Raw genomic sequence first — 14376 nt, 5'->3', positions numbered from 1 at the left:
TTGCATGGAGCATCGCGAGGAGCGGGAAAGGCAGCGGAAGGTGAGTATATAATGATTTTTAATTTTTTTTATTATTTTTAACATTAGATGTTTTTACTATTGACGCTGCATAGGCTGCGTCAATAGTAAAAACTTGGTCACACAGGGTTAATAGCGGCAGTAACGGAGTGGGTTACCAGCGGCATAACGCAGTCCGTTACCGCCGGCATTAACCCTGTGTGAGCGGTGACCGGAGGGGTGTATGCGGGCGCCGGGCACTGAGTGCGGGGAGTAAGGAGCGACCATTTTCTTCCGGATTGTGCGCGTCGCTGATTGGTCGTGGCAATGGTCGTGGGCGTTTTGCCACGACCAATCAGCGACTTGGATTCCATGACAGACAGAGGCCGTGATCAATGAATATCCGTGACAGACAGAAAGACAGACAGAAGGACAGACAGACAGGCGGAAGTGACCCTTAGACAATTATATAGTAGATGTACCATTGACAATATTATTGTCTGCAGTACTATTCACCAGCCACAGTAGGTCACTGTTTCCCCTGCAGCTGATTGAAGACTCTGGCTTAGGCTACTTTCACACTGATCCCTCGGTAGGGGCCTGTCGCAATGCATCGGGCCATCGTACCGACGGACGCTGTGAAAAACTGAAAGACGTGGGCAGCGGATGCAGTTTTACAACGCATCCGCTGCCCATTCTGCAGTCCGGGGAGGAGGGGGCGGAGTTTCGGCTGCGCATGCGCGGTCAAAAATGGCGGAGACGACGCACAAAAAAAGTTACATGGAACTTTTTTGTGCCAACGGTCCGCCAAAACATGACGTATCCGTCGCACGATGAATGCGATGTGTGGCAATCCGTCGCAATGCGTCGCTAATGCAAGTCTATGGAGAAAAAAACACATCTTGCGGGCAACTCTGCAGGATGCGTTTTTTCTTCAAAACGACACATTGCGACATACGTCACACAACGCTAGTGTGAAAGTAGCCTTAGACTGGTTTGTGCAGGATATTTATTGAGAGACAGTTAATCAGTTCTGTGAGGAGAAATAGAAACAGCCATTCTGTTGGCAGAGACTTGTGTTATGTTAAATGGACTCTGTTCTGCTGGTGTGAGCTGTAATTTATAGAGATGGGCGTTCTGTAAAAAAGGAAAAATAAAAAAATAACAATATCCCATACCTTTCTGCTGTTACAGTCATGTCCGACACTGTAAATCCATCTGAAGGGGTTAAATAATTTTACAAGCAGGAGCCTGCTAATGCAGCTGTGCTCCTGCCTGTAAAAACTGGGGAATGAATGGAAAGCAGGGAACGTAGCTACCTAGACTTGCAGTGCTGCGCCCCCTGCTGGTATAACCTCAGATGAACTCGAGCGTGAGAAAATATTCTGAAAAATTCCCACGCTTGAGTTCATATGAGTTTATGCCAGCAGGGGGTGCAAGTCTAGATAGCTACGTTCCCCTTCTTCCCATTCATTCCCCAGTCTTTACAGGCAGGGGCAGCTGCATTAGCAGGCTCCTGCTTGTAAAATTATTTAACCCCTTCAGATGGATTTACAGCGTGGGACATGACTGTAACAGCGGAAAGGTATGGGATATTTTTTAATTTTTCCTTTTTTACAGAACGAGGGTCATCATTTGGATTGAGCGTTTAATAAACTATTACAACACCCTGTGTCTTTATTTCAATAAAATACTTTTTTCCTAATGTATGTGTGTTTTATTAACCATTTACTACTATTGGATTAATAATGGATAGGTGTCTTATTGACACCTCTCCATTATTAACCTGGCTTAATGTCACCTTACAATGGCAAGGTGACATTAACCCTTCATTACCCCATATCCCACCGCTACACAGGAGTGGGAAGAGAGTGGCCAAGTGCCAGAATAGGCGCATCTTACAGATGTGCCTTTTTTGGGGTGGCTGGGGGCAGATGTTTGTAGCCAGGGGGGCCAATAACCATGGACCCTCTCCTGGCTATTAATATCTGCCCTCAGTCACTGGCTTTCCCACTCTGGTGGAGAAAATTGCGAGGGAGCCCACGCCAATTTTTTCCGTGATTTAACCCTTTATTTTAACAGCTAGAGCCCCAAAATTTTGCACACAGACACTTGGAACATTATTAGTGAGGAATATGTAAAAAATAAGGGATATGAGATGGTTTACTGTATGTAAACCATGTTTCATATCCTGTCGGGTTTGGGAAGGAGAGAGCAAAAGCCAGCAATTGAATTACCGGCTTTTAAGCTATCTAGCGCTGTATTAAATATATATGTGTCTCACTGACATATATATATATATATATATATATATATATATATATATATATATATATATATATATTAGACTGTATATATGTTTTCATGAATATTTGAGCCCATGGATCCATTGTATGTCTGTTTTGCAAGCCGGCGAGAAATTCTCGCTGTAGAGATGCCATACGGATTACATACGGAGGTTTACATGCGCAAAATACGCTGCCACACCTTGCCTACAGATGACATACGGATCACTATTTTGGGAACATTTCTGCGTATTACGCATGTAAAATACGGACCGTATTTCCCTACGCTGAGTGTGACACCGGCCTTACTGCCGCTAATAACAGCGAGATCAGGTGGAGGCTGATGGGAGTACTCATCAGTCACCGCCTGCGCGCTACATACATTTTTTTTTTTTTTTTTACTAAAAATACGTTAGTTCCCCTGTATTTTTGATAACCAGCCAGTCAAAACTGACAGCTGCGGGCTGCAATCCTCAGATAAGATTCCCCAGCTGTGTGCGGCATTTGTGGCCAAAGAAAAAGAGCATTTGTCCTAAGACAAAGAGCATTTGTGTCCTGCTGCCCAAACAGGACCCTGCGCAACTAACAATAAAGTAGAGTTTTGAGAGGGAAACATCTAGATGAAGCACCAGGCCAGGTGACCCTCATGACACAGTTCCCCGATATAAGAAGCTGGAGAGATAAAGCGGGAAAAGATTTGGCACCAACCAGTGAGATAAGAAGGAAGCGCGCAGAGAGGGACATCGACGCCGAGACACGGGAGCTGTTATGGTTCTCAATGGCAAGAGAACATAGCCCAGCAAACATAAGAACTAGCTCTTGGAAGGATGGAAACTAAACTGACCATGAACTAAACCTGCCGCACAACTAACAGTAGCCGGGTAGCGTAGCCTGCGTTTTATCCCTAGACGCCCAGCGCCGGCCGAGGACTAACTAATCCTGGCAGAGGAAAATATAGTCCTGGCTCACCTCTAGAGAAATTTCCCCGAAAGGCAGACAGAGGCCCCCACAAATATTGGCGGTGATTTTAGATGAAATGACAAACGTAGTATGAAAATAGGTTTAGCAAAATTGAGGTCCGCTTACTAGATAGCAGGAAGACAGAAAGGGCACTTTCATGGTCAGCTGAAAACCCTATCAAAACACCATCCAGAAATTACTTTAAGACTCTAGTATTAACTCATAACATCAGAGTGGCAATTTCAGATCACAAGAGCTTTCCAGACACAGAAACGAAACTACAGCTGTGAACTGGAACAAAATGCAAAAACAAACAAGGACTAAGTCCAACTTAGCTGGGAGTTGTCTAGCAGCAGGAACATGCACAGAAAGGCTTCTGATTACAATGTTGACCGGCATGGAAGTGACAGAGGAGCAAGGCTAAATAGCGACTCCCACATCCTGATGGAAACAGGTGAACAGAGAGGATGATGCACACCAGTTCAATTCCACCAGTGGCCACCGGGGGAGCCCAAGATCCAATTTCACAACAGGGAGCGTGACAGTGGGCCCGAACCACTTGTGAGTGGTTCTGATGACGTCAATCAAGATTAGTGGATCAGGCCATGCCGGTAAAGACGTGAGGCTGAGACCTGCGCCAGTCAAGGTCCGAGAACCAGACTATGCTAGTCAAGATCCGGGGCCCAGCCCTCGTAAGTCCAGGCCCAATAGACTACTGCTGCAGATCAAGCATCAAAGACCCAGTGAGGACCCTGATCCGGAAGTGGACGATCACTGCGGTGAACCGGAGGCACGAGTGACCAAGGCAGCCACTTCCAGCTCTGACATATGGTACAAGGTTTAGTCTGGGGTGATGCAACAGACAGGTCAGAGACTTGTCAGTGTGAGAAACGCCCAGAGAGCACTGATTGACTTTATCAGAAGCTTGCGGCCTAGCAGGAAGAACCAGAATCCCTACCAGGGCCTGTAAATAAGAGAGAGATACCTTACATTGACACCCTTGTGATTGTGAATACTGCTCTCATCGGAATTTAGTCAGATAGCATAGAGAGCTTACTATAAGAGTTATGGTGTGCTTGGTGACAATATTGTATATTGTATTCTATAAGTACTCTGTGACCATTCCCTTTAGCTTCTGTTAAAGAAACACCTTACCCCATACCGCATTAGGAAAATAAATAGTTACGTTGCTAACTTCCGCCTTGTCCTTGTCTGCTTGTTGCATCCAGTGACCAGCTTAGGCTGCTTTCACACTAGCGTCGTATGACGCACGTCGCAATGCGTCGTTTTGGAGAAAAGACGCATCCTGCAAAATTGCTTGCAGGATGTGTTTTTTCTCCATACACTTGCATTAGCGACGCATTGCGACACGTTGCATCCGTCATGCGACAGATGCGTCGTGTTGTGGCAGACTGTCGGCACAAAAAACCGTTACATGTAACGTTTTTTTGTGCATCATGTCCGCCATTTCCAACCGCGCATGCGCGGCCAGAACTCCGCCCCCGCCTCCCCGGACATCACAATGGGGCAGTGGATGCATTGAAAAACTGCATCCGCTGCCCCTGTTGTGTTTTTTTTCCACTGCATGCGTCGGCACGTCGCATTGCGACGTGCGTCGTACGACGCTAGTGTGAAAGTAGCCTTACACACTTCTGCACACACAAGTCATATCAGGCCACATAATGATGGAAAGGTGGAAAAATTACAATAAAAGGAAAATAATATCAGCAATCAGGGGAACATGCTCTGTTCCTGCTCAGATTGGAGTAAAGCTGTTAAAAATTGTTGTTTTTTATCAACTTTACCCCAACCTGAGTAGGATCAGAGCTTGTTCTCTTCTTCCCCATGTGAGGCAGTGACCGGTGTTATATGCGGGGGTCGCTATGTGTCCAGGGCAGATAGAAGAAAACCAGTTCTGGTCTTTTATCTTTGAAACGGACTACAGGATGGCAGTGGGGCAGTCCGTTTTCTCCCCGGCCCTGGGTTGTCCATGTGGCCAACGGCCACAGGTTCTTTTGTAAAAACCCCTGCAGCAGGGGGTTGGGTATGTTAGTTTTGGTATTGCAAGCAGGCAGAGCAGACGGCTCTGCAGAGCAGTACCTGCATAAGGCAATACAGGACCAAGCAGAGCCAAAAGGTCTGGCACTCTCAGCATACACGGCAGTACCGTAGCCCACGGCAACCGGTCATGGACTGTGTTTGTTTTCCCTGCTGCGATCTGAAGGATCCAATTTACTTTCTGTTTGTGAGTACGCTGTACATTAAAAGATACTTTATTTTGAACTTTTGCTGGGTCACTGCCTCATCACTGCACAGCGAGGATATCGCTGCACTACATCCGTTATTATTTTCATTTGTCGTCATTTTTCCATCTCTCTATCCCCTCTTGTCTTCTCTGATATCATTATCAGGTTTTTTTTCAGTCTCTATTCCCTGCCATTCTTCTCTCCCTCCTGTCCTCCCCATTCTCTCTGGTTCGGAATCACATAACTTTATAGCTCCACCTGCTCTCCCATTGGCTGATACATGTGCCACTCTACTCTGACTCCTGCTGACCAGTGACCAATTCTTACGGACTGTCCTGGAATTTCTGGATGGTTGGAAACCCTGATTCCTACACTTATTACATCCTTATTGGGAGTTTGTTTTGTTACTACACACAATCATTCACCTATACCAGTTTTATCAATCTCTGTCTCCTCTCCATACTATTTTGAACCCTATTTATAATGTTTGTGTTTGTTTGACATAGGAGATGCAAAACCCTTATCTCACTCCATTGTGCCATCAGGTTTTAGGATTATTAGAAATAAAAATTATTATAATAATACTCTACAGGAAAGAGAGAGAGACTTGCCCCCAGTGACTCTAGAGCCGGAAAACAAACAACTCATCAGTTTGTGAAATGGTGTCGGGCTTTTTTTTTTTTTTGCGAACTGCGAAACAAATCTCAAAATGTTCAAATTCGAATGAAACCGTGAATTTCAGTAAATTTGACTATCGATCCGCTTATCTCTATTCATAACCTTTGACTATTATTTAATATCCCTCCCATTTTTATGTGTGTCTGCATCTCTTCATTTACATGGCCTGATGAAGGCACCTGTATGGTGCTGAAATGTGTAGCCTCGATAAAGTGACTGCACCTTTACATACTGTATGTGGACTTTTCCAGTAGCACCCAGTGGTTACTTGTTTTTCCTTCTACACCCTACAACTTTTGACTTTTTGATGACATGTCACCTTAATGTAGGAAGTATTATGCAAGCCGGTATCAGATTTGCTTTACTTAATAAAAAAAATATAAAAGTGGTACTCCAAATTAATATAAAATCAGGCACGTAAATATACAATAATTTTTTCAGTGAGATACACGACTACACAATCAAAATAAAATGTAAACGTTAATAGTAAAAACAAAAAAACAAAGCAATGAGAGGTCAGTGAGACATAAAATAATAAAGATAAGAAAACGATACAAAAGGTAATCGCCAGATTGCAGAATATTACCAAGGAGTGATTATAACAGGTATGTATAGGTACATATGGACATCCAAAACCAACTTGGCCCTACAGTAGCTAGAACTACTTTCCTTAGGCTACTTTCACACTAGCGTTTTTGGCTGCACGTCACAATGCGTCGTTTAGGAGAAAAAACGCATCCTGCAAAGTTGTCTGCAGGATGCGTTTTTTCCCCATAGACTTACATTACCGACGCATTGCGACGTATCGCCACACGTCTCAACCTTCGTGCGTCGGTTGCGTTGTGTTTTGGCGGACCGTCGGCACAAAAAAAGTTACATGTAACTTTTTTCGCGCGTCGTGTCCGCCATTTTCAACCGCGCATGCATGGCCGAAACTCCGCCCCCTCCTCCCCGGACCTTACAATGGGGCAGTGGAAGCGTTGTAAAACTGCTTCCGCTGCCCACGTCGGGCATTATTTTCACAACGCGCGTCGGCCCCGTCCTGACGCTAGTGTGAAAGCAGCCTTATTTGTCACTTGCAGAATACTTTCCTTATTAACACAGAGCACTTTTAGGCCTGTTTCACACGTCAGTGGCTCCGGTACGTGTGATGACAGTTTCCTCACGTACCGGAGACACTGACTCACGTAGACACATTAAAATAAATGTGTCTCTGCACATGTCAGCGTGTTTTCACGGACCGTGTGTCCGTTTGAAAAACACGGAGACATGTCAGTGTTCGTGGGAGCGCACCTATCACACGGACCCATTAAAGTCAATGGGTCCGTGTAAACACGTACCGCACACGGATGCTGTCCGTGTGCCGACTGAGTACCACACGGACCATGCAGGAGACAGCACTACAGTAAGCGCTGTCCCCAGCGTGGTGCTGAAGCCGCCATTCATCCCTTCTCTCCAGCAGCGTTCGCTGGAGAGAAGGAATGAAAAATCAATGCTTTTTTTATTATTTTTGTCTTTAAAATCAAGTTACTTGTCACCTCCCACCCCCTGTGCGCCCGCACGCTGGAAATAAAATACTCACCCAGCTCCCTCTCAGCGCCACAGCTTGTCCTGTATGAGCGGTCACGTGGTGCCGCTCATTACAGTGATGAATATGCTGCTCCACCTCCCATAGGGGTGGAGCCGCATATTCATCACTGTAATGAGCGGTACCACGTGACCGCTCATACAGGACAAGCTGCGGCGCTGAGAGGAAGCATCTAGGGAGCTGGGTGAGTATTTTATTTCCAGCGGGCGGGCGCACAGGGGATGGGAGGCGGCAGGTGACAAGGAACTTGATTTTAAAGACAAAAATAATAAAAAAACATTGCTTTTTTCATTCCTTCTCTCCAGCGAATGCTGCTGGAGAGAAGGGATGAATGGCGGCTTCAGCACCACGCTGGGGACAGCGCTTACTGTAGCGCTGTCTCCTGCACGGTCCGTGTGGTCCTCAGTCGGCACACGGGCGGCACATGGCTGCCGCACATGTGCCACACTGATGTGCCACGTGAGCTCACGGACACGGATAACTCCCGTACCGATTTTTCCGGTACCGGAATTATCTGGACGTGTGAGACTGGCCTTACATAAAGAGTCTTTTACCTTGAGAGGAAGAACAGAACTCTGCTGCCATTCATTGCTTACAGTATTTAATACTGATTAAGAGTAAGTTCACACAGGGCATTTTTGTTGCTTTTTTTTCTGCAGCAAAACCTGATCTTTTTGGCAGGAAAGAAGCTGCGTCAAAAACGCAGGTTTAGGTGCATTTTTGGTGTGTTTTTTGATGCGTATTTGGTACGTTTTTTTCTCTTTGTCCAGGCTAATGTCTTTGGATTTTCAGCAGCAAAAACGCAGCAAATAATGATACCTGCGTTTTTTTCAACACCCATTCAAGTCAATGGGTGAAAAAACTAAGCAAAAGCGCTGAAAGAAGTGACATGCTCTATGTTCAAAAAACGCAGCAAAGCACAAAATACTGATCAAACAAAAAACCAATGTGTGTGCATGAGATTTCTGAAATCTCATAGGCTTTGCTGGTACCGTAAAAAGCAGCTGAAAATTAGCATTTAAAAAAACGTAGCAAAAACGCCCTGTGTGAACTTACCCTAACAGTGCATATGTGGGAATTGTTGTCATTGAGGAAATATGATTGATAAGATTATTAATTTTTGTATAAACTATTTTCTATGCTATCTATACTTAGCATTAAAGTTATATTACTTGTGATCTAGTTGTAGATTTCCTGATAACATCAGCATGCTTGCACATAGTTTTCTCTTTTTTGTCTCACTCTAAGACACTTAAAGGGAATCTGTCAGCAGGATTGTGTTCAGTAACCAACAGTGTCAGGTCGGCACCGTTATACTGATTACAGTGATAACTTGGTTGATTAAATCCATCTTGTGGTTGTTGTTTAATCTTTATTTTCACTTTTGCAAACTAGGGAGCAGGTCAGTGAGGGATCAGTGACCTGTCAGCAGTCTGCATTATGAATGTATAATCAGAGCACCACATACACAGACCTCCCACAGGCCGCCCCAGGGCACGAGCATATCATTAACTCAAAACTGAAAATAAAGATTAAACAATAACCACAAGACGGATTTCATCAACCAAGGCATCATTGTAATCAGTATAACAGCGCCGACCTGACACTGTCTGTAAGTTACTGAGCACAATCCTGCTGACAGGCTCCCTTTAATTTCCCATTTTTGCATTTTTATAAAATTGTAATACTATTGTAGGTAGCGTGGGGCAATGAACAGACAGAGACGGGTTTCTTAGTGCAAATAGTGTATTTGTACAACAGCAATAACACCCAAAACAATATACTGATAACCCGCAATGAAACAAGTCCTTGAAACATATACAGCAAATCGGCAGAGTTCTTAAGGTAGAGTCTTCGGAAGGTGATTAAAAGGTGAGTGTGACAGGTGACGTGGTGCAGATCCAAAACACTCTCGGTGCAGAAAGAGTCAAATCCAGGTATGTAGTAAACGCAGGGAAGTCCAGAACAAGTCCACAGGTTAATCCCAAGTGTGGCATGAACATGGGTAAGTCCAGAAACTAGTTCACAAGTTGATCTCAGTTATGGCATAAACACGGGTAAGTCCAGAAACAAGTTCACATTAAAGTATAATACTGGTGTTGTTTCCAATAGCTCCCACCGGGGGGAGTAAATGAAGGATTAAATAGCAAAACACAGTCCAGCAACTTAGTTCAAAAACACAGTTCAGAAACAGAGTTCTACCAGGAGGAGTGAACCAAGGGTTAAGTTCCAAGTCAACAGACTAAAGATAATTTAGAGTGTGTAGCTTACATATGCAGAGAATGTCCAGAGCCATGGGTAGAAGCACAGTAGAACAAGCAGCTGAGCTGAAGGGGAACAGAAGCAGAATACTCCAGCAAAGAAGGTGACACTTGAGCCGGGTTTTAAGCAACCGAACAGGAAATAGGGCAGACAAAAACAGCAAACTCCATCTTAACAAAGGGCAAGATCATTCACAAGGTGACTTGGAAAACCCGGAATACTGACAAAAATACAGAGAATATCTGTGACACTGGCATTACTATCTATGGAAGGGAGCTTGTTTTTGTATATCTAGAAGTTGACACCATTCTAAATAAAATGTTTTTGACTATGTACGTTGTCTTTTTTCACTACTGTATAGAATAGTCAGTATTTTTCCTATTCTGTCTTTGAGTCACATGGTATCCCCACACTGTTTTATGCATGTTTTTATGGTATAGTACTGTGATTTAATAAAGTATTATATTTTTTATTATATTATTGTCAGGGGTCCACTCTTTTTACTTGGATGACTGTATATCCAAAAAGTTAATTACAATGCAATTCTGCGGGATAGGTATATAGGGATTTGGTGCAATGTAATGCCCAGAAATAAAATCAATCGTGAAGAGATAAAGATGCAGTGTAATCAGACATACTCACAAACTAATACTAGAAAGTGTCACCACATCAGCCTCCACCTCAAACACTTATATGATATGTTCGGCTTTTTCTGTGTGCTCTTATCTATAATGGAATGACTTTTTGGATTATGGGACTCTTTCCCTCTTAGTTTGGCATGGATCTAGTGACGATCCTTCCAACAAGAGCTTACAATCTCCAACTGGAATTTCTGACATGCATCAATGATTGTGAATAGAGTTTTGTAAGATTCCCCAAATCTTTAGCATTTTGGCAAGAAGTGATGCAGAAAGCATCACCATGCATGTGTTCCAGGAATTGTATGTAAGGTTTCAGACTGTTATTACATTAATGCAGCTTTAATTTTCACTATTCCAAGAATACACATGAGCAGCTCTCGTTTCTCTCCCACCAGTAGTTGAGCCTTTAAAGTGTATTCGCCCTGGGGAATAGAAGAAGAAGAAAGCATTTGGAATAAAGATGCGACTCCAAATTAGTGACGTGATGACCATTGCCAGAATACTGGCCTAACGTGCCAAATGTAAAGGTCCTGTTTAGCCAATACCATTTCCATATGGAATCTACAGAAATCAATATGCAGTTTGCTCCATGAAATGGCATGACATCCAAATAAGTCAACTAAGGGCAGAGACAGACTGCCTTATTTCTCGTGCGAGAATCGCATTGCACTGCACGGACTGGCCTGGCACCTCTCCTGACCTGAGCAAGAAAGCGTGATGGATTACTATGCAGTTGTCAAGCTCAGGTCATGAGAGCTGACAGTCAGTACGATGCTTATGATGCAATTCTCTCACGAGAAATGCGGCAGTCTGTCTCTGCCCTATGGCTGGAAAAAGGGAGAGTATATATTGCGCTATAGTTTACCTTTATAAGACATGCGTATGAAATTAGATGTCAAAAGTAAAGGGCAGTAAGAGGCAGCAACAGAGTCACCACTAGAGGGAGCGTATGATCTCAGTACATATTCTTCAGTTCAAAATATACCAGTCAGTAGTGAGCTGCCCCTAGTGGTGGCTGCAGTTAGTCAGTCTGCTATTACATATATAATATTAGATGGTGGCCCGATTCTAACGCATCGGTATTCTAGAATATGTATGTATGTATGTACGTCGCGCTTAGCACAGCCACGTAGTATATAGCACAGCCACGTAGTATATACCACAGACAGCCAGGTAGTATATACCACAGCCACGTAGTATATAGCACAGCCACGTAGTATATAGCACAGCCACATAGTATATAGCAGCCACATAGTATATAGCAGCCACATAGTATATAGCAGCCACATACTATATAGCACAGCCCACGTAATATATAGCACAGCCCACGTAGTATATAACACAGGCCATGTAGTATATAACACAGGCCACGTAGTATATAACACAGCCCACGCACATGTGGATCATTGCTACTCCAGCGACTGTTTACGACACTTGATGGCTGATTAAATCAAGTGCAGGGAAGATGTGGGCTCCAGCGCTGAGCCAGCGACATGTCCATGATGTAAATAAATGTCAAAAGTTGTGAATGGGTAAAAGGGCATGCTTTATAAAGACAATCCTTATTCATTGTCCAAAAATTGTCCAAAAACTGTAATCCCTTGAATGGTCACCAAGTCCTGAATTAAACAAGACCTCGGTTTTGTTTTCCAGAGGGAGATGTAGTAAAATGTGCCATGTTCATTAGGAGTGTGCGCTGGTTTATGAATTTGGAACATACCCTTGTAATGTACTCCAAGTCAACTACAACATTTTTTTGACATAATTTACAATAAATTATGATGAATTTATCAGCCGTTCTTGGCCAAACTCCCTCCCAGCTAAACGTCTCCCACTTTTCAAAAACGGTGAGCTCTGAGACTTGTCAAAATGACAAAAGCAACAACATTTTTCATAACTGCAAGTTTTGTGGAAGTTTTCAAAAGTTTAAAAAGGTTTTACGTCTTGTTAAATTTGTGTCTTTGTGTGTATAGCCAAACCGCAGTAAGGATTGGATTCATGCAGCTGCACCTCTATAAGGTAAATCTACAGAAAAGTGAATTGGTAATGAACAGGAGTTGTTCTATCCAGGCTCGGACTGGCCCACAGGGTAACAGGGTAATCCCCTGGTGGGCCCCTGTGCAGATCTGGGCCCCCAACCCCACTATATAGGCAGTACTCTGTAAAGAAAAAAGCAGCATATCATTATTCATTAACCAAACTACTTAGTTTATTATTATGTAGAGCTATAGGTAAATTTGTGAATGAGGGTAGTATAATAATTGTATGCAGGTCAAAAGTGGGCCCTCAAAGTCAATGTTACTGGTGGCCCCTTGGCATGCCAGTTCGACACTGGTTCTATCATAGAAGCAGACACAACAAAGTTTTATGACTATTTTCTTCATTTCTGCAATTTTGCAGCAAATACAGAAATTGAGCCCTAAAAGAACATAAAAACGTATAATCTACTCATCATTACTTGACATGTCTATACCCACAACGTACAGTAAAGTAACATAACATCACAATACCTCTACAAGCTGCAGCCTCTTAAAAAGTTTGCGTTGATGAAGTATAGTCAGGGTTTCTGTGAAGAAATTAACATTTAGAAAACAAAATGTTCAGACAAAAGTAAATACAACCCCTGGCAAAATTTATGGAATCACCGGCCCTGGACGATGTTGATTCAGTTGTTTAATTTTGTAGGAAAAAAGCAGATCACAGACATGGCACAAAACTAAATTAATTTCAAATGGAACTTTTTGACTTTAGGAAACACTAAAAGAAATCAAGAAAAAAAAAATGTGGTAGTCAGTAATGGTTACCTTTTTTAACCAAGCATAGGGAAAAAATTATGGAATCACTCAATTCTGAGGAAAAAAATATGGAATCACCCTGTAAATTTTCATACCCAAAAATAACACCTGCATCAAATTAGATCTGCTCGTTAGCCTGCATCTAAAAAGGAGTGATCACACCTTGGAGAGCTGTTGCACCAAGTAGACTGACATGAATCATGGCTCCAACACAAGATATGTCAATTGAAACAAAGGTATAAGACTCTTAAAAGAGGGTAAATCATCACGCAATGTTGCAAAAAATGTTGGTTGTTCACAGTCAGCTGTGTCTAAAATCTGGACCAAATACAAACAACATGGGAAGGCTGTTAAAGGCAAACATACTGGTAGACCAAGGAAGACATCAAAGCGTCAAGACCGGAAACTTAAAGCAATATGTCTCCAAATCAGGAAATGCACAATAAAACAAATGAGGAACGAGTGGGTGGAAACTGGAATCAACGTCTGTGACTGAACTGTAAGAAAACGGCTAAAGGAAATGGGATTTACATACAGAAAAGCTAAACGAAAGCCATCATTAACACCTAAACAGGAAAAAAACAAGGTTACAATGGGCTAAGGAAAAGCAATTGTGGACTGTGGATGACTGAATGAAAGGTATATTCAGTGATAAATTGTGAATCGGCTTTGGGCAAGGTGATGATGCTGGAACTTTTGTTTGGTGCCGTTCCAATGAGATTTATAAAGATGACTGCCTGAAGAGAACATGCACATTTCCACAGTCATTGATGATTTGGGGCTGCATGTCAGGTAAAGTCACTGGGGAGATGGCTGTCATTACATCTTCAATAAATGCACAAGTTTATGTTGATATTTTGGACACTTTTCTTATCCCATTAATTGAAAGGATGTTTGGGGATGATGAAATCATTTTTCAAGATG

General features: G+C 43.0%; 1 protein-coding gene across 2 annotated transcripts in view; it reads right to left on the bottom strand.

Annotated features, from left to right (window-relative positions):
• Positions 1-9488: 9488 nt before the first annotated feature.
• LY96 (lymphocyte antigen 96) overlaps positions 9489-14376 on the bottom strand; it is a 68649-nt gene continuing 63761 nt past the window's right edge. Inside the window, exons 4-5 of one of the 2 annotated variants that reach the window (XM_077270667.1) lie at positions 13168-13223; positions 9489-11079 (exon numbers count right to left, since the gene is read on the bottom strand). In XM_077270667.1, the coding sequence (XP_077126782.1) occupies positions 10981-11079; positions 13168-13223 (155 nt within the window). In that variant the 3' untranslated portion in view covers positions 9489-10980. Of the gene's footprint in view, positions 11080-12317; positions 12817-13167; positions 13224-14376 lie in introns of those variants that run through there. The other variant, XM_077270666.1, reaches the window with a different exon arrangement.

This window comes from Ranitomeya variabilis, chromosome 6 (assembly GCF_051348905.1).
Source record: "Ranitomeya variabilis isolate aRanVar5 chromosome 6, aRanVar5.hap1, whole genome shotgun sequence".
Lineage (NCBI taxonomy): Eukaryota > Metazoa > Chordata > Amphibia > Anura > Dendrobatidae > Ranitomeya > Ranitomeya variabilis.
This window is presented reverse-complemented; position numbering and strand designations above follow the sequence as displayed.